General features: G+C 32.7%; 3 protein-coding genes across 5 annotated transcripts; all 3 read right to left on the bottom strand.

Moving 5' to 3' along the window:
- Positions 11,875-13,553, bottom strand: LOC104785848 (pentatricopeptide repeat-containing protein At2g36730-like). The gene has a single exon (XM_010511139.2). It carries the CDS (start codon positions 13,488-13,490, stop codon positions 11,991-11,993), a length of 1,500 nt encoding a protein of 499 aa, XP_010509441.1. The 5' UTR covers positions 13,491-13,553; the 3' UTR covers positions 11,875-11,990.
- On the bottom strand, positions 13,630-16,603 carry LOC104785846 (SWR1 complex subunit 2-like). 3 transcript variants are annotated; one of them, XM_010511134.1, is made up of 13 exons: positions 16,513-16,603; positions 16,270-16,360; positions 16,102-16,171; positions 15,903-15,974; positions 15,753-15,796; positions 15,381-15,654; positions 15,224-15,299; positions 15,032-15,151; positions 14,874-14,942; positions 14,719-14,761; positions 14,435-14,500; positions 14,032-14,256; positions 13,630-13,954 (listed from the first exon to the last, which is right to left on the bottom strand). In XM_010511134.1, exons 2-12 carry the CDS (start codon positions 16,335-16,337, stop codon positions 14,061-14,063), a joined length of 1,098 nt encoding a protein of 365 aa, XP_010509436.1. In that variant the 5' UTR covers positions 16,338-16,360; positions 16,513-16,603; the 3' UTR covers positions 13,630-13,954; positions 14,032-14,060. The 3 variants fall into 3 exon arrangements, with proteins under 3 accessions (XP_010509436.1, XP_010509438.1, XP_019101285.1); XM_010511136.1 differs by having other exon boundaries at positions 16,270-16,346; positions 16,513-16,600; XM_019245740.1 differs by having other exon boundaries at positions 16,270-16,346; positions 16,428-16,588.
- Positions 17,081-18,873, bottom strand: LOC104785847 (UDP-glycosyltransferase 73C1-like). The gene has a single exon (XM_010511137.2). The coding sequence runs from the start codon at positions 18,868-18,870 to the stop codon at positions 17,248-17,250; it is 1,623 nt and encodes a 540-aa protein (XP_010509439.2). The 5' UTR covers positions 18,871-18,873; the 3' UTR covers positions 17,081-17,247.

Here is a 19,888-nt window from a genome sequence, read left to right as displayed (position 1 = left end):
TCCAAATGTATTCGTGGAAATGCCTTTGACACACCATGATGTAGTCTGTCTCTGTAACGCCTAAACCGCCACCTTGCTTAGTGAGCCATGTCCACTCTCAGTCCATGGTCCACCTTCTTAAGTGGGCCCTACATCTATTCTCGGCATTTGGACCCACCCATATTTGATGGCAAGTTTGTTATGTTTGGGAGGTTTTAAAAACTTGTTTACCGACCCTACAAATCAACAAATGATATTTTCTTGTGTTTTGTCCTCACTCGCATAGTTCCGACAATCACTTCCAGGAAGGTCACCCATCATGAAGTTCTCTGAGGACCCTTGACCAGAAAAATAAGTGCATTTTGGTGACATATGTGGTCATATCAATTCTTATAAACTTTTACGCAAACCAGGGTATCAGAGTCATTGAGATCCTATGGATCTATCAACAACGATTTATGTTTTTTCAATCTATCTATCTATATTTGTTGTAAGCTTGTGTTTGATTAACTTATTTTATCCATCCATTAGATTGAAGAACTTCTACTCGTTATCTCCATTTGGGATTGAGTGAAAATAATGGTAACAATTATGTTTGAAGAAAAAAAGAAGGGTTTATGACCAACCAATCAAGGTTGAGAAATTAGAAGAAAATTAATTTGGCATAATTAAAGAAACAATAAAAAATTATAAGTATGGTAATATATCTCAAATAATTCAATTATGAAAATATAAATTAAAATTTTTTTTTCCTCAAAAAATATAAATTAAATAAAATAATCTAAAAATACTAAAATAATTTTTAAAAATACAGTATTAGGAAAAGAATATGCATATATTAATCTTTTTTTAGGTCACCATATTATTCTTACCTATTCCCAACTGGAAAAGGAGAAAGTATGAGAAAATTTGGTTTAAAAACATAAGAAAAATTTACCTTTCCATTTTAAAAAAAATTTCCCAATTAAACAAAATTGAAAGCAATGTTTTTGAACAAATTATTTAAATATAAGATGATCTATGTTTTATAGAAGTGAGTATTTACAAAATTTAGAATTAATAATTAACTGTATATTTTCTTTAATCCCTTTTTCTATATTTTTTCCTAGAATTAATAACTTAAATATTAAAAATAAGTAAATAATATCATAATTTCGAATTTTATAATTATTTAAAAAAATTTTATTTTTTATAAATTCTGTAAGTTTTGATAATTATCTTTTTATATTATTAATATTTTTTAAAACAAAATATTTTATTTTTGTTGTAATCAAATTTCTTTTATTAAATATTAATTTTTACACATGTCAAAATCTGAGATTGATAACTTGACACATGTCAAAATCTTGTTAATGGCTAACTTTCAAACCCAACTTTATATAATAAGATACTATTGTAAATATAAATATATTACCTTTATATATATCCCCCAAACAAAATTATAAAATCAAAGCTAAAAAAAAACTAATGTTAAAAATGTTAAAAAAATGACACCTATCAAAATATCACAAACCCTTTTGTGTTTTAAAAGTGAATGCTATAGTAATAAGATATATAATACTAGGAGCTCAAAAAACATCTTATATTTTTCATATAGTGGAGAATAGGTAGATAATGAGCCTGTTCTTTTGCTAAACGCTGCGGCAACGATAGATAAAGAAGAAAAATAGTGTCACCGGAAAGAAGAATACACAGAGATAAGAGAGAAGTGTCATAGATGATGAACGCCGATGACAATTGATATGTCGCTGTTATTTTTAGCGATCGATGTGATGCTGTCGCGACTCAACGGATGCCATCGGCGACTCATCTAGATCTGTAATTTTCAAACCCACGGTGTCATTTAACATTACTGCTACTCCGCTTGACACGTCGTTTCAATCTGTCGCTACCGCAGCCGCAGCATTTAGCAAAAGAACATGGCCAATATCACTCAATACAAAAAAAATATAAAGTGTTTTTCTCCTGGTTTAACACCCAAGTATTTTGGTATAATATGGAGCTCACACCTCATTTAAAAGTTTTAATTTATAAAAAAAAAATCTACATGAAAAGTCCATACAAAGGAATTCTATATTGTTTTTCATAGATATATAGAAACACAAAATAAATATAATATAAAAATTGTATTGCTATAACATAAAATAATTGCGTTTGTTTATTACAGTTTCGTCGGTCCATTTTGATCATTCGTTGACAAATTTTGTTGTTTGCTTTTTATATATTTGGTTTTTCCGGAATTTTTTTTTTCAGAATTATTTTATATATTTTTGTAAATGGACGTAGTTATATATATCACACAAATTGTTTTTGGATATGCTCACAATTTTAAATAAATGAAAATGATAAAATCTAAAGGTAAATACAAACACCTATCAAATATTGAGAGTGCAAAATATGACAAACTGAACCTAATATATATGTCTAAAGCATTTTTCCTACGAAAAACTCTAATAACATCATACATTTTTATCCGATTTTCCATGCTTGAAAAGGTAGATAATATTTTTATTTAATACAAATCTTCAAGGGAAATCCAAACAAAGGAATTCTATCTTATTTTTCTTAGATATATAGAAACACAATATAATTATATTGCATTCCTATAATATAAGATATATTTCCACCAAAATATACAAAATATTAATTGGAAGTCAAATACTTTATTATGGACTCATTCAGTGAACAACATAAAAGAAAGAAAAAAAAAAACAAATAGATACAAGGAAGATGGGTAAGAATTTGAGCATGATGCTGATGATGGTGTTGATAGTAGCGGCGATTGTGGTCGGAGGTGAAGCAAAATCGGAGATGGAATGCTGTAACTTGTGTCTTCCCCATTGTCAATTTTCATCACCAGTAGCAGAATGTTCTGAATGTCATAGAAAGTGTACCAAATCGGGGATGAAATGCTGTAACTTGTGTCTTCCCCATTGTCAATTTTCATCATCAGTAGCAGAATGTTCTGAATGTCAAAGAAAGTGTACCCAGTCTCCACCGGCTGCTACGAAGACAGATGTCCTTAAGAACCAGCACCTCAGCAGAAACTTTGGTCTAGCCAACTAATTTCTAACATATATGATATGGTGATTGTATGATTGTATTAATGGACATTTAGTCCAACTGTTATTGCTTCAACTACTTCTACATTATGTCTGTAATAATAAGATGAGATAATGTATTCTTGTTTTCAGTCTCATGCTCATAATAAATTAATGGTGAAAAATTAATTAAAATATAGGAACATTATAAACATAACTTATTATTGTGGAATTTGAATTATTTTGGTAGAATCAATATTTTCAATATTTGGTAGAAACATAACTATATATATATATATATATATATATATATAATCTCATCATGTCTCTTACAATATTTTCAACTTGGTGTGGTAACAGAGTAGCTAGCGATCATAAGAACTAGTGCACTAAAATCCCAATTGAAGAAGCTATTAAAGACATATTCAAATTAAAAACTCATCATCGATCCATAAACTGTAGGGTAGTAATCATCAAGTTTATAACCACAAACACAGATGAAAAGAGAGTGGGAGACAAGAGGGTGAACGATACAAACCAGAGAAGAAGTGAAACTATGAAACAACACAATTTGATTAGAACTCTCAAAGGGAAGACGATACACACATCTTGTTCTTCAATCTCACGTCGAGGAAATGCCAAAGGATCCGATGTTGCCCTGTCTACATATATATAAAAAGAGAACCCACTGGTTAAAACCGCGGGTTCCAACTTCCTCAGGTTCTTCAGAGAAGAGAAGAGAAGAGCCAACACCACCGTCATGTTTTGGTTGTGTGGAGAGGGTTTTATAAATGATGCTTTTATGCTTTCTTTATAGACTCACACATATACGTATACAACTATACACTTATGTCCCTTGTACGCTAGCATAATTTTCTGATATTCGACTTTTTTCTATGAATTATATATCATGTGATAGTATTTTACTCCTCTAGCTCTCCATTTGGAAGAAAAAAAGAAAAGAAATCCCAAGGATATGTGATTACTGGTTCTGGTAAAGAATGCTATGAAACCTTGCGAATGAATCAAGAAACCTATAGAAGGTTATGTGATACTCTCAAGAATGATTATAATCTTAAAGAGTCACGTGAATGCACAATGGAAGAGGCTGTGGCAATGTTCTTAGAAACACTTGGGCATGATGAAGTGCAGCGGCAAATTGCTAAAAACTTTCAAAGCAGCCAAGAGACGGTGAACAGAAAATTTATGAAAGTGTTAGATTCCGTACTCCTTCTGTCGAAGGATATTTTAAAGCCTCAACCAGAAGAGTTTCAACAGATTAATACTCGGCTATTAGCAGATAGAAGATGTTGGCCTTTCTTCAGTGGTTGCATTGGAGCTCTTGATGACACGCATGTGCCGGTACGAATTAGAAGTGATCAAAAAGAGAGGTATTGGAATGTAAGAAAGCAGTTCCCCTCGATGAATGTTCTTGCTATTTGCAACTTTGATATGAAGTTCACATATGTGTATGTTGTCACACCTGGAAGAGCACATGATACCAAAGTTCTTACGTATTGTGCACAAGAAGACAGGTTCTTTCCGAAACCTCCTCAAGGAAAATATTTTGTTGTTGATTCTGAATATCCAAATAGGAAGGGTTATTTAGCACCATATCGAAAAACAAGATATCATCCACATAAATGGGGTGAAGGACCACCTAATTCTGCAAGCGAGAGATGTTTAACAAACGACATTCATCTTTGCGTTCAGTGATTGAACGTACTTTTTGGTGTGTGGAAGGCAAAGTGACGAATACTTAAAAATGAGGCGCGGTATATTCTTCAAACACAGTGCAAAATTGTTGTAGCAACCATGACTCTTCATAATTTTATACGTTCATCAAGCATTATTGATGATGATTTTGAAGAGTACGAAAGGATGGAAGAACAAACATTGAATCCTTTTAATTCAGATGACGTACCCGAAAACGAAAACACACGTTATGAACCTACAAGAGATGCATATATGAATGGGATCCAAAACTAGGGGTGGGCATTTCGGTTTAAGTTTGGATTTGGTTTGGGTTTGGTTCGGTTTGATTAATTCGGTTTTCATAAAACTCTAACCATACTCAACCAAAGTTAGTTCGGTTTGGTTTATGTTTGGGTTGGTTTATGTTCGGTTTGGTTTGGTTCGGTTTGACTTTAATTTGGTTTGATTTTATTCGGTTTAAAAATCAATTAATGTAACAAAACAAAATTCATTGTCCTTTGATAATAATATGTATAAAGTAAACAACAAATTGTAAGTTGAATAATTCATAAAATCCACAAAATTTTACCTAAAAATAATAATAATATTATTATTAAATGTTTAATAATTAGAATAAAATAAAAATGAAACAAACCAAACAACATAAAAAGATAGAAAAGTCTAATTTTTTATAAGAACTTTTGAGTTATTTACAATTTTATTCTTTAAAACCTAGGGTTAAAGTTTTAGAAATAATTAAATTCATAAAGAATATAAGATTATGATTACATATTATACAAAAATTATGAATATTATTAATTAAATTAGTTAATAAAAAGCACATTGGGTTATCGGTTCGGTTTGGGTTTAAACCGAACCAAACCGAACTGTTTGGGTTGAGAAAAAACTTAACCAAATGGTTTGAAAGTAGAATTGGGTTTGGTTTGGGTCGGTTTGAGTTCGGTTGGGTCGGTTTGGTTCAGATCGGTTCGGTTAAAATGCCCAGCCCTATCCAAAACAATATTGCAGAAAGTATCTGGGCTGCTCGACATTAGTTATTAATAACTTTGAGATTAGGTTTTATATGTTTTTATGCTTACAAACTATTTTTCGTATGATTTGTTTCATTTATTTTAATATTCATAAGTTATTATTTCATTTGATATTATGGTTATAAGATGTTTTAATTTGTTTTTCGAAATAAGTATTTTAAATTCTTTCATTAGCAACAAAATCTATATTTGTATGTTTAAAATGTCTAATTTTGTAATTTTATGTCTAAATACTAACAGCTAATCACATATCATTGTTAATATACAACTAGATTCGGACCCGCACATACGTGCGGGGTTGATTTTAAAAACTAAATTTACTAACACATTTATAATTTATTACGTACATGCGGATTATGTTTGTAAACATATTTTTAATAAATGTTATTAACATTCATAATCCAAACTTTTTTGTATCAGTTTAGTATTTGATTTATTTTTAATTCGGTTTAGACAAAGAAATGATCAAATTTGTTTTTGTTATCAGTAAAAACAATTATATTAAAAAATAGTAACAGAAAGATGGTATGTCTAATTTAGGACATAAAATCCATCATGTCCTGTATATGTCTCATAACTATGGTTGATTTTTTTTTTTTTTATTATAGAACATAGTTTAATGTTTTTTCTTTTTCTTTTGAATATTTTTTTGACATTTTTGTGTTAGATAAATTGAAAAATATGTTACATAATATATTGAAAGCATTAATTTATTTTAATTCTAACATGATCCTGGATATTGATTTTTGAAAATTTTTAATCTCATCTTATTCCTCCTTCTATCCCGTTTCCGTCCCATTATTCTTTTCTCATTTCCTCAAAATCATGTTCCTACATATTTAGCACACAAACACGTAATAGTTTGATTCAAAACAAAATAAAGTATTTGATGAAGAAAAATAATTTCTTTGAAACATTCAGTTAATAGATCACACATACATGTCGTGTCAGTTAACATTCTTTTATCTCTTGTTTTGTACATGCTTATGCTAGATAAGCTGAAGAAAAAAAAAACATATTTAAAATACTGTTGTTTTACTTTAGTTGTAACATGTTTTCGGATCCGCACATTTATGCATTGATAAAATGATAAGTTATAAGTAGTTTCAAACGTATGTATATCTTAATTCAGTATCCAAGATTTAAACATACTGTATATATGTAATACATATGTTTGAAATCATAATATAAAATCATAAATATTGTTTACGAATATCTCACAATATATAACCAAATTATATTTTTATACATATATTGTATTATTAATTGCTCGATTTTAATAGATACCGATTTAAATTATTTCTATAAACATTTAGATGATTTTGTATATTAGGTAACATCATAATTTCTTGTTTCCGGATATATCTCAATATATAAAATCAAATTAAATAAGTTTACATATATACAATTTCGAAATCAATTGCCCAAATTAAACATATACATAAATATCAAAATTATTGTTTCCTTAAATTGTTTACGCAAAACTACTTACCTTTTTTGAATTTTATTGCAGATGCTTGTCTCGATTCTGTTTGGATACGAGAATATGAAAACAGCTCTGAACAGTTAATACATGTTCCGAACAGAATTAATCCAGGGCATATAGGATCCGTGCATTTTTATTATCAAATTTACTTTAATGTCCCTCTTGTATTGTATGCTTTTTAATTTATTCAGAGTCATTTTATGTCATATATTTCAGGATTCATTTTGCCTTGTAAATAATGCCTTGTCATACATTATTTTATCTCTTGTTTTGTACATGCTTATGCTAGATAAGCTGAAGAAAAAAAACATATTTAAAATACTGTTGTTTTACTTTAGTTGTAACATGTTTTCGGATCCGCACATTTATGCATTGATAAAATGATAAGTTATAAGTAGTTTCAAACGTATGTATATCTTAATTCAGTATCCAAGATTTAAACATACTGTATATATGTAATACATATGTTTGAAATCATAATATAAAATCATAAATATTGTTTACAGATATCTCACAATATATAACCAAATTATATTTTTATACATATATACAATTTTGTATTTAATTGCTCGATTTTAATAGATACCGATTTAAATTATTTCTATAAACATTTAGATGATTTTGTATATTAGGTAACATCATAATTTCTTGTTTCCGGATATATCTCAAAATATAAAATCAAATTAAATAAGTTTACATATATACAATTTCGAAATTAATTGCCCAAATTAAACATATACATAAATATCAAAATTATTGTTTCCTTAAATTGTTTACGTAAAACTACTTACCTTTTTTGAATTTTATTGCAGATGCTTGTTTCGATTCTGTTTGGATACGGGAGTATGAAAAACAGCTCTAAATAGTTAATACATTATCCGAACAGAATTAATCCAGAGCATATAGGATCCGTGCATTTTTATTATCAAATTTACTTTAATGTCTCTTTTGTATTGTATGCTTTTTAATTTATTCAGGGTCATTTTATGTCATATATTTCAGGATTCATTTTGCCTTGTAAATAATGCTTCCCTTTTAATAGTATAGATAGCATACAGCTTATGCAGCATACTGTTCGTGCTGCATAATCTTAATGCTCCAATAACAGTTGTTCCAATCAAGACCTAGGTGAAATAATGTATTCTTCTTTTCAATCTCATGCTCATAATAAATGGTGAAAAACTAATTAAAATATAAGAACATTATAAACATAACTTATTATTGTGGAATTTGAATTATTTTGGTAGAATCAATATTTTCAATATTTGGTAGAAACATAACTATATATATATATATATATATATATATATAATCTCATCATGTCTCTTACAATATTTTCAACTTGGTGTGGTAACAGAGTAGCTAGCGATCATAAGAACTAGTGCACTAAAATCCCAATTGAAGAAGCTATTAAAGACATATTCAAATTAAAAACTCATCATCGATCCATAAACTGTAGGGTAGTAATCATCAAGTTTATAACCACAAACACAGATGAAAAGAGAGTGGGAGACAAGAGGGTGAACGATACAAACCAGAGAAGAAGTGAAACTATGAAACAACACAATTTGATTAGAACTCTCAAAGGGAAGACGATACACACATCTTGTTCTTCAATCTCACGTCGAGGAAATGCCAAAGGATCCGATGTTGCCCTATCTACATATATATAAAAAGAGAACCCACTGGTTAAAACCGCGGGTTCAACTTCCTCAGGTTCTTCAGAGAAGAGCCAACACCACCGTCATGTTTTGGTTGTGTGGAGAGGGTTTTATAAATGATGCTTTTATGCTTTCTTTATAGACTCACACATATACGTATACAACTATACACTTATGTCCCTTGTACGCTAGCATAATTTTCTGATATTCGACTTTTTTCTATGAATTATATATCATGTGATAGTATTTTACTCCTCTAACTCTCCATTTGGAAGAAATGAAAAAAAAAAAGAAAAGAAGAACTGATGTGTTGAAAAATTGGTGATTTGGGAATCTTCCAAGGGATATGCTATATTGCCCATTAGCTACCCTTTTCACTTCAGCTCCAATCGCACTCCATGGATTATCATATCATATTGACATAAATCAATTTATGTTACTTTTCTTGCTTACTTTATGATGAAAACAATTTCATTGATTTATCTTTAATGATGAAAATAACATTAATAAACACCCACGAAATTAAACAAAAAATAATACCTATGACATTTATAGCTCCTAAGATGGATCATACGTATGCGATGACTTGACGTACGTACTTTTCCACTCGTAAATGCGTTGAAAACTTCAAGTAACTACACTTTCCGCATGCAATATGTATATTTTCTTACACATACCTAATTAAGATACACATAATTGCATAAGTTATTTAACGTGAGAGGATTCAACGTACCAACTACTTTGGTAATGATCAATCTATATTGTTAATTTGTTATGCTAGATTCACGTACGTTAGTAAGCTTTCAATGGATGTGTCTATGTGATATTGTTTGTTACTTTCTCCGAAGAAGAAGTGCATGTAAAGCGAAACTTCAACGTTATATCGTTTTTTTTCGATGTATGATTTTCATAATATTCAAGCATTTTTTTTATAAAAAATGAATCGTTATAAAAAGAAGCAAATCAATGAAATTAAGTCGAACAATACTTGGGTTCACCCCTAGGGGTGAATCTCTCTATTCACCCCCTAACAAAATAAGGCAATAAAATCTGTACATATTATTATAAAATGAAAAAATTTAAACCGCACTTTAATAAACCCAAACCGACATATATAAAATCTAAACTCTAACCATCTCATCTGTGAACCCAAACCGATATATAATTTCGTTCTACTTATAAAATCTAAACCCTAATCATCTCATTTGTGAACCCAAACCGACATATAATTTCGTTTTAATTGTGAAATCTAAACCCTAACATCTCATTTGTGAACCCAAACCGACATATTATTTTGTTCTACTTGTAAAATCTAAACCCTAATTATCTTATTTGTGAACCCAAACCGACATATAATTTCGTTCTAATTGTAAAATCTAAACCCTAACCACCTCATTTGTAAACCCAAACCGACATATAATTTCGTTTTAATTGTAAAATCTAAACCCTAACCACTTCATTTGTAAACCCAAACCGACATAATTTTATTCTAAGTTTAAAAATCTAAACCAAGCCAATATTTAACTTTCCTTAATTAAAAGTATACAGAATTTGTTTCCTTAATTTGGTTTGCTTTTTAATTTAATTTAAATTTAATTTTAAAATAAAATATTAGATGGAAGATTCTTCGATTAAGTCGGAGCCAACGCTAAAGACACAACTTTTGGTTTCAAGACTTTTTAAGTAATGTGAAATAATGATAAAGATTTCACTTTTTATATTTGTGAAACCTTGTTGAGAATCTTCCATTGGATATGCCATTTTGCCATTGGCTACGTTTTTCTTCGTTGTTGCTCCATTCGCACATCCATTTATATTTTCCAAATATGAATTTACACTTTCCATGTATTTCAATTACACTTGCCTATATCAAAAATTATACTTTACACTACTATCTGAAAATAAAAGAGAGTATATATATTCTGATTGGTTTCAAGTTTTTATTAAATTTATAAGAAAAACTTGGTGTTATTGATTATAAATTTTGTAAAAGATTATATTTGATTAATATTTTTTTCTAAAATACACAAAAATTTGACATAATGACATATGGTTAAATATTACATTAAAAACCCAAAATAATAGTTTTTTTCTAGAGTCATTCACTATAGAAAATCTTAAGTGTAAACAAGAAGAGAGGTTAAGAGATTCAGATCACACTAGACAACAAATGATTGTCATATGTCAAGTGATGAAACTTGAACAAATCTAACAACTCATAGATAGAAACATACTCAGAACGAGGATCATATCCAGAGAAAAATCTATGAACTGAACCTTCTAGCTCTAGACAACTCTCTCCTGCGATTTTCTTCATCTTAGTTTCCTTCATTACCTTCCTAACTTCAGCTGCTTCATCCCACATCCCCGCTTCCGCAAACCTATTCGCCACAATCACCAAATTCCCACTTCTCTTTGGCTCTAACTCAATCAATCTCTTCTTTACTTTCTCTCCAATTCCATTATCATCATCATCATGATGGATAGTACACGCAGATAGTAGTNAATTTAATTTAAATTTAATTTTAAAATAAAATATTAGATGGAAGATTCTTCGATTAAGTCGGAGCCAACGCTAAAGACACAACTTTTGGTTTCAAGACTTTTTAAGTAATGTGAAATAATGATAAAGATTTCACTTTTTATATTTGTGAAACCTTGTTGAGAATCTTCCATTGGATATGCCATTTTGCCATTGGCTACGTTTTTCTTCGTTGTTGCTCCATTCGCACATCCATTTATATTTTCCAAATATGAATTTACACTTTCCATGTATTTCAATTACACTTGCCTATATCAAAAATTATACTTTACACTACTATCTGAAAATAAAAGAGTATATATATATTCTGATTGGTTTCAAGTTTTTATTAAATTTATAAGAAAAACTTGGTGTTATTGATTATAAATTTTGTAAAAGATTATATTTGATTAATATTTTTTTCTAAAATACACAAAAATTTGACATAATGACATATGGTTAAATATTACATTAAAAACCCAAAATAATAGTTTTTTTCTAGAGTCATTCACTATAGAAAATCTTAAGTGTAAACAAGAAGAGAGGTTAAGAGATTCAGATCACACTAGACAACAAATGATTGTCATATGTCAAGTGATGAAACTTGAACAAATCTAACAACTCATAGATAGAAACATACTCAGAACGAGGATCATATCCAGAGAAAAATCTATGAACTGAACCTTCTAGCTCTAGACAACTCTCTCCTGCGATTTTCTTCATCTTAGTTTCCTTCATTACCTTCCTAACTTCAGCTGCTTCATCCCACATCCCCGCTTCCGCAAACCTATTCGCCACAATCACCATATTCCCACTTCTCTTTGGCTCTAACTCAATCAATCTCTTTTTTACTTTCTCTCCAATCCCTTTATCATCATCATCATGATGGATAGTACACGCAGAGAGTAGAGTTCTCCAAACAACCGCCTCAGGCTCAAAAGGCATTTTCTTTATAAAGTCATACGCCTCGTTTAGTCTACCTGCACGTCCTAATACATCAACCATTGCACCATAATGAATCATCATTGGTTTGATCTCTTGTGTTTCTTCCATTTCGTGGAAGTATCTGTACCCGTCCTCCACCATTCCCGTGTGGCTACACGCGCATAAAACACCGAGAAATGTCACGTAGTTTGGTCTCACAGACGATTCTTTCATCATCTTCGAGAAAAGTTGAAGTGCTTCTCCTGCAAAACCATATTGTGCTAATCCTACAATCATAGCACTCCAAGTCCAAACATTTTTATCAGCCATTCTTTCGAAAACTAACCTAGCATACTCTAATCCACCAGACTTTGCATACATGTCAACAAGTGCAGTACCAAGTCTACAGTTTAACTCTAACTCTCGTACCATCACCTGTGAATGTATCAATTTCCCCAAGCTCAAGTTACCAACACACGCAGAGAGCAAAACCACCATCGTCGTCTCATCCGGACAAAACCGCAAACCAATCATCTCTAGAAAACACTCAATCGCTGAATTGAACTTACCATTCTCAACGAGAGCAGTCATGATCGAGTTCCAAGAAACAAAATTTCTCTCAGTCATTTCGTCGAACACCTTCCTGGCACTAGAAGTTTTCTTACAAGTACCATAGAGGTGAATAAGATTGTTCCCAACATAGACATCAGAATCAAACCCATGTTTAAAAACCTCGACTTGGATCTGTCTCCCTGCAGTGAGACCTAAAAACGAAGCACAAGCCTTGAGAAGAAAAGGAAAAGTGAGCTTATTAGGTTTGATCATTCGTCTCTTCATCTCAGAGTAAACCCAAATCGATTCTACAGGAGAATCACTCGATGAATAGCCTCTGCTGAGCATATTCCAAGTGGAAGGTGTTGAATCTGAAGAGTGTAGCAGAAGGGTTCGTGCAAAAGTAAGGTCCTTGGCGTGAGATAGTGAAGATACACGTACAAGCTCGCTGATGATAAAGCTATCATTTTGGAGAGCGGAGACATGGACTTGGCCATGGATCTGTAAAAGATGTTTGATTGAGGAACAAAGCTTGAGTAAGATAAGGCATTGGTGTTTCTTGGATTTGAAGCTCGACATTGGATATTCAAATTATGCCATTGGAGCTCTGAATCTGAGTAAACGCATAAAGTTTCAATTTTTTCAAATCAGTGAACTATTTATAGCTTTGGAGAGGTTTGGTTTAACAGAACCGAAGTAAAATTTAAAATTCATTCGGTTCGGTTAAATGTGAAATTGATATTACCTGAACCAAAAAATATAATCTTTCATGTCACAAGTTAAGTAGAGAGAGTTACATGAATTTACAAGGTCAAGAAAATATATAAAATTACACTTTTTTTCCTCTCTGATTCGGTGATGGTGTCGTAGGTTCTGGTTGGGAGGATCACTCTTTCTGATTAGAGTGCTGTTTCAATTTCAAGCTCTAATCATGAGAACTTCCTCCATTAATGTTCTAATCTCTGAGAACCAAAACCATTTGATGATTTTATACACAAGACTGGTTGTGGGAAGTTCCAATCATGTGATGTGAGCTGTAAGTTCTACAGAACATGATTACGACTGTAAGTGGCATGATCATGTTTCAAGGAAACAAAGGCTTTTGTTTTAATATACTTACCAAAGCAGAGCAGGGAGAGGTGGTTATTATTATTCTGAATCTTCTTCACTTTCTTCTTCAGACTCGAACCTAAGGAAACGAGCTGAGTTTCTGAGGGTAAATGATTTGTTTAGCCTCGGAATCTTTGTTCTCTTTTGTTTTCTTGTAAAACCTTTCGCCACAAGTGTATAAAACAAATCTCCCATCTCCATTTTCTTTCTCAAACCATCGTGTTCGTCCATGAACCTTCAAGAAAACCAAAAACATAACATGTGTTGAATATATCAGATTCTAAAACTAAAGTCAAATGGCAATGTAAAAGCGTGTTTCCCTGACAACGTTCATTTGTTTTGATCCATTAGGAGGAAATAACGAAGGAATAATTCTATAGATGAAATCAAAGATGCAGAAATTTTTAAATTACCTTTCACGTATTGCTTTGAAGGCGTCTTTAGTTGCATAAGGAAGACCAGTTTTTGGATCGCGGTACCTGTATCATCACCAATACACAACAGTTAAAAACTAGTTTAGAATTGCAGAGAAAAGACAATCAGGTTGCTTGTGTAGAACATCATTTTTTCAATAGGTGTGTATAACAAAAACAAACTGATAACTTCTTTTTAGTAGACCTACAAAGGTTCTACTTGCGTTTACTCCACGGGATCTTGTTCTTCTAATGACAAAATAGATGAATAGAAAAACTCTTACTTGGCAGGTAATCCCGTAATCACACATAAAGCTTTTTCTGGATCTGGAAAAGAGAAAACAAACCAATATACAGACAGAGATCAGTATAGAACTATAGTTCAATATGAACACATTTATGTTCATCTCTAAACACAACTTAGAACAAAATTACTTACAGGGAACAAACTTCGTTGACAACTCTGAATTGAACGACGCACCATTACTGAATTCTAAATAGTTGCATCCTGCATGTAAAGTTAGAAGTTTAAACATTTACAGATCTTAGCCTGGAAATATCCGTTTAGATTGAATACTATTTTGCTGGAGAGCTTACCATCTTTTGAAATATACCGACTCTGAGGACCCTTGTAGACTGCTTTATGCACAATCGCTTTCTTTTTCACTTCTTCTTCCCTTGCCAAGACACGTTCTAAATTCCTCAAATTCATGATTTCTGCAAAAAAACTGACGTTAGCAATTTGAGTTTCTGACAGGAAAAAACGGATGCAGCATCATAAATCCAAACCTGTTTGAGCAGCTTCCAGAAGCATTTCTTCTTGCGTCATCCGTTTTTCCTCCCCTACTTTTTTCCTTTGTATTGGCTGAACAAACACAAGAACGAAGTCAACATGGCAAGACTAAAACAAAGGGAGATAGCTAATGAGGATGAGTTCTGTGGAAACCTTTGTTGTCGCCTGTATAGCAGCACGCAACGCATCTCTTTCTGCTTGCCGCACAACTACTGAAGTCCGGGTAGATTTCCTAATGACCTTCTCACTTTCCATATCTTCTTGTGCTTCATTCTCTTCCTTTTCGTCTTGTTCCTTGTTTCCCATTCCTTCACCTGGCTTCTCATCTGCAGGAGTATCTTCTAGTTTTGAAATTACCTTCGTCTTCTTCTTCTTTTTCTTTGATGCAGGTTTCCCAGGGTAAATCAGCCGCTTCTTTGGCTGATCCCTGCAACAATGTGTACAATTGTAACAAAACTAAAACAAATTCACATCATAGTCATCAATCACATAATGAGCTACTGAAAATGCCAAAACGAGACAAACCTCTCTACTTTTTCATTTTCTGCTACTGCTTCTGGCTCGGGCTCCTATTCCCAAACAAAAGCAAATAAAAGAAGCTTAATAAAAATGGAACTAGAGCAACAGCTTGGTGAAGAATAAGAACTGAATATACAAGCAGTATATAAAAACTACATCGTCATTGAAGTCGCTATCAAATTCATCAGCAACTTCACCTTCTGCTTCATATTCATCATCATGTTCCTCCTGCATATAGCAAAGATAAAAGAGAGATATATAAAAATTGACAACATACATACAAAAATACATCTGCAATAGTATTGGATTGTTCCATTATGTATTATAACATCTATCAATTTATAACAAAACAAACCTCTTTAAGAGCTTCTTGATTCCAAAACTGTTCATCTTCTTCTACTTCGTCATCAAGCAACTTGGTCATCCTTGCAAACAAGAAAAGTAATGAGACTAAAAAGATTCCAAAAACACAAACACACACATTAATCAAGTAAGAAGGTTTTAGCTCGAAGTTGTTTCTTACCGTTTACCCCGAGTTGCTCGGGTTGTACGGTCCAAGAACACCACTGGCTCCTCTTTATCGATTTCCATTGATAACCTCTGCAAGTTCACTCCTTTTAACCAAACAACATTAGGGTTTTTACGAAAATTTCGATAATATCAAAATCTAAAGGAACAAACCCCAAAATTTGAGTGAGAACACAGTGATCTAAGAAGAGCCCACGAAGGCAAGATTGAGAAGTGAATTGTCTGATAAAAATATCACCTTGGGGAGAATTAGGTTGGAGGAGTTTATTTCGACGAGCACGTCCTCGCCGGCGACCACCGTACTGATTCTTTTCACCCTTTTGATTCACTTTTCCACGTGGCAGTGGTTCGTAAACAGTTATTGAACTTGAGATATTATTATTGGGCCTTTATGTAAAAATAATTTTTAAAGCCCATTATATATTTTTAACTAGGATAATTTTACGTAAGTGAAAAAAGTGAACACTTTGTTGTCATTTGTCTCTTTCGTAATATCATCATCTTTAAGATAAAAACATCCTCAACAGTTGTCATGATCGAGGGGGAGAGAGTTTTTGATAAGTCTTCAACTCTTAAGGAGCCGCAAGAAGCAAGCAATATTGATGAAGTTGAGATATATCCTCCTCATACAGGACCACTTGAGCAGGTTTCTACACTCTTCTACAACTAAAACGAATTTTTTAAATTTTGTTTTTCTTCTACTTTCATTCTACATAACATTTTTTTTTTAGCGTCGTTTAAATTGAGTTACATAATTTTAATAGACGACGATTACTTAATAATCTTAGTATGATATTATTTCTAGATTCGTAGAAGTATAGGTAATTTTAAATAATTTTATATGAATTTTTCTTCAACAAAGATGTAATCAGGGAACCAACGTACAATAGTTTTCATTTTTGGATGAAACAAAAATCAAAAAACCAACGTACGTTCATTTTCTTTTTTTGGGTAAAACCAAGAAACGTTACAATCAGTTCTTGGATTGTACTGCCCGTTGCATTATGTCTTGTAGCAATAATGTAATGTTGGAATGAGAAGAGCCTCCTTCCTCCACGGCCCTGTGAGCTAATTCTCCAAGCTCTTTGACTCTTTTTCTTCTCTCCTTAGCATCATTACTATCACCCATTAACTCTTCCACTTCCTTCTTTACCCCTTCTTTATCCACCAACACTCCTATTTTCTCTTCTTCTCCCCATCTCATGACCTCTTCAACCCCGGCACTTACACCTACTTTTAGCACCTGCACAACCAGTTTCTGGTTGCAGAACTGATCTCCAAACAATGGCCATGTGAGCAATGGAACTCCCGAGGTGATTCCTTCGAAAGTTGAGTTCCATCCACAGTGTGTCAAGAATCCTCCAACGGCAGGATGTGAAAGGATAAGCATTTGAGGTGACCATCCTCTTATGAGAAGGCCTCTTTCTTTGGTTCTTTCTTTAAAACCGCTCTCTGTGATCCAGTCAACTAACTCGTTATATCTCTCCCAACCTCTTATGACCCAAATGAATGGTCTTTGGGATTCCTCCAGGCCTAACCCTATCTCTTTGAGCTGAGACAGAGGAAGATTGCATATACTTCCAAGGCAAACATATAGAACCGAACCTTCTTCTTTAGAATCAAGCCATTTAATACACTCTTCTTGATCAATGTCCGCCTTGTTTCCCCTCTCAGCTTTGTCTTCTCCTACCTTGTTGCACAAGGAAACCGGTCCGATGCTCCATACCTTACTCGCTTTAACTTTCTTGTAGTCTCTAACATAAGCTGGCTCAAGCTCTTCAAAGGTGTTAACAATCACACCATACGAAGTGTTATCCGCTTCTGTTATTCCGTCAAGAAACTCTTTCCAATCTCCAGGAGCTAAGATAGTTGGAAGCTGAGATTTTGTTAACTCAACTTTGTCAGGGAAATTTGGAATGGAGAAGTACTCCTTTTCAGACTCTAACACTTCCAAGAGCTCGTGGTTTTGGTGCATAATATGCATACAAAGAAGATTGAAGCAACACATGCCATGAAAGATGATTTTTGGTATGCCAAGGCTCTTGGCAACTCTGTTTGTATATGGCAAACACATGTCGGCAATTATGCAGCTTGGCCTAGGTTGAATCTCTTTCAAGAGCTTCTCGACCGGTTCCCCCAGCATATTAGTTGCTTGAAAGAAGGTTAATGACACCCCCAACGAATCGAGCAAGTCCAAATTCTCATGTCCTTCCGATGAACCCGATTCTTGAGATGGAAACTTTATCTGCACAAGATTGATGGGCAAGCCAGACTGGATGGCCCGGCTGAGAACGTTCTTGTACCGGGCCGCGTTGTGAGGCGTCGTGACAATGGTTGTAGTCACCCCTCGCTGAGCCAAGAGCCTTGCAATATCGACCATGGGGATCATGTGACCTTGGGCCATAAAAGGGAAGAGAACAAAGTGAAGAGAAGGAAATTGGTGGCTAGTTTCGGATGCCATGAGGAACTCTCTTAAGTTCTTTTTGTTTTTGTTTTGCTTTGATTCTGATTTTGTGTGTTTCTTCTCTGTGCTATAAATAGCCATGAAAACAAACCCATAATTAAAATGTGTGATGCAAGAAAGAACAAAAAGCATATTGGCTTATTCGTTACAGTTACAGAAGACCGAGTGGTTCACAATACTGAGTAACATATGAAATTTTATCCTTTCGGGAGCTCAAGTGTTCTTTCGTATTCATACTTTCATATAAGCCCAAAAAAGTAAGAGAAAATATCTTTGAGAACTACGTCGAAATTATAGTGAAGATTTCACAGCCGCAGAAAAAAAAAAAAAAATATTACGTGAAATAATTTAAGGCAAACTCGAAGGGTCCTTCTTTTTATAACATTTGGACAACAAACCTCAAAGCATCAAAAAGGCCCCATCATAACCTAAAGTAGCAAAAAAAAAACCAAAATTTAAGTGAGAACACAGTGATCTAAGAAGTGCCCACGAAGGCAAGAGTGAGAAGTGAATTATTTGATGAGCTTAATAATCTCACCTTGGGGAGAATTAGGTTGGAGGAGTTTATTTCGACGAGCACGTCCTCGCCGGCGACCACCGCACTGATCCTTTTCACCCTTTCGATTCACTTTTCCACGTGGCAGTAACGAGTTATTAAACTTGAGAGGTGATTGGGAAGTCAGATAATTTTAAAGCCCATATTATATTTGTAACTAGAAAAATTACAATATAAGTGAAAAGTGAACATAAAAGGGTCTGACCAAACATGTAACATTTTTGTTGTCACTTGTCATATATTACAAGTCTCTTTATCTTTTAGTTTTGCATTACGATATAAACATCATGAACAGTTGTCATGATCGATGGGAAAGAGTTGTTGTTACGTCTTCAACAAGACTACAAGAGTGAACAAACAAAAGTGTTGATATGTCTAAACTCTTGAGGAGCCGCTAGAAGCAAAGTTGCGATCCTCCTCATGCAGGACCACTTCAGAAGGTTTCTACACTCTTCTACAACTAAAAATAATATTAGAACTTGTGTTTTTCTTCTACTTCATTGTACATAAGCTTTTTTTTTTTTTTGTCTTTTGTCTTTTTAATTGGGACGTTATATACTTACATATTAATAGACGTCGGTTACTTAATCTTAA

This window comes from Camelina sativa, chromosome 5 (assembly GCF_000633955.1).
Source record: "Camelina sativa cultivar DH55 chromosome 5, Cs, whole genome shotgun sequence".
In the NCBI taxonomy this organism is placed as follows: Eukaryota; Viridiplantae; Streptophyta; class Magnoliopsida; order Brassicales; family Brassicaceae; genus Camelina; species Camelina sativa.
The sequence above is the reverse complement of the archived record's forward strand: the minus strand, read 5'-3'. Positions and strand labels throughout refer to the sequence as shown.

Coding starts and splice junctions, on each gene's coding strand:
- LOC104785847 (XM_010511137.2), bottom strand. CDS start 18,870: ATGCTTTTTGTTCTTTCTTGCATCACACATTTTAATTATGGGTTTGTT.
- LOC104785846 (XM_010511134.1), bottom strand. CDS start 16,337: ATGGAAATCGATAAAGAGGAGCCAGTGGTGTTCTTGGACCGTACAACC. Junction 16,172..16,269: donor CGAGCAACTCGGGGTAAACG/GTAAGAAACAAC, acceptor CTTGTTTGCAAG/GATGACCAAGTTGCTTGATG. Junction 15,152..15,223: donor TCTGGAAGCTGCTCAAACAG/GTTTGGATTTAT, acceptor GTTTTTTTGCAG/AAATCATGAATTTGAGGAAT.
- LOC104785848 (XM_010511139.2), bottom strand. CDS start 13,490: ATGTCGAGCTTCAAATCCAAGAAACACCAATGCCTTATCTTACTCAAG.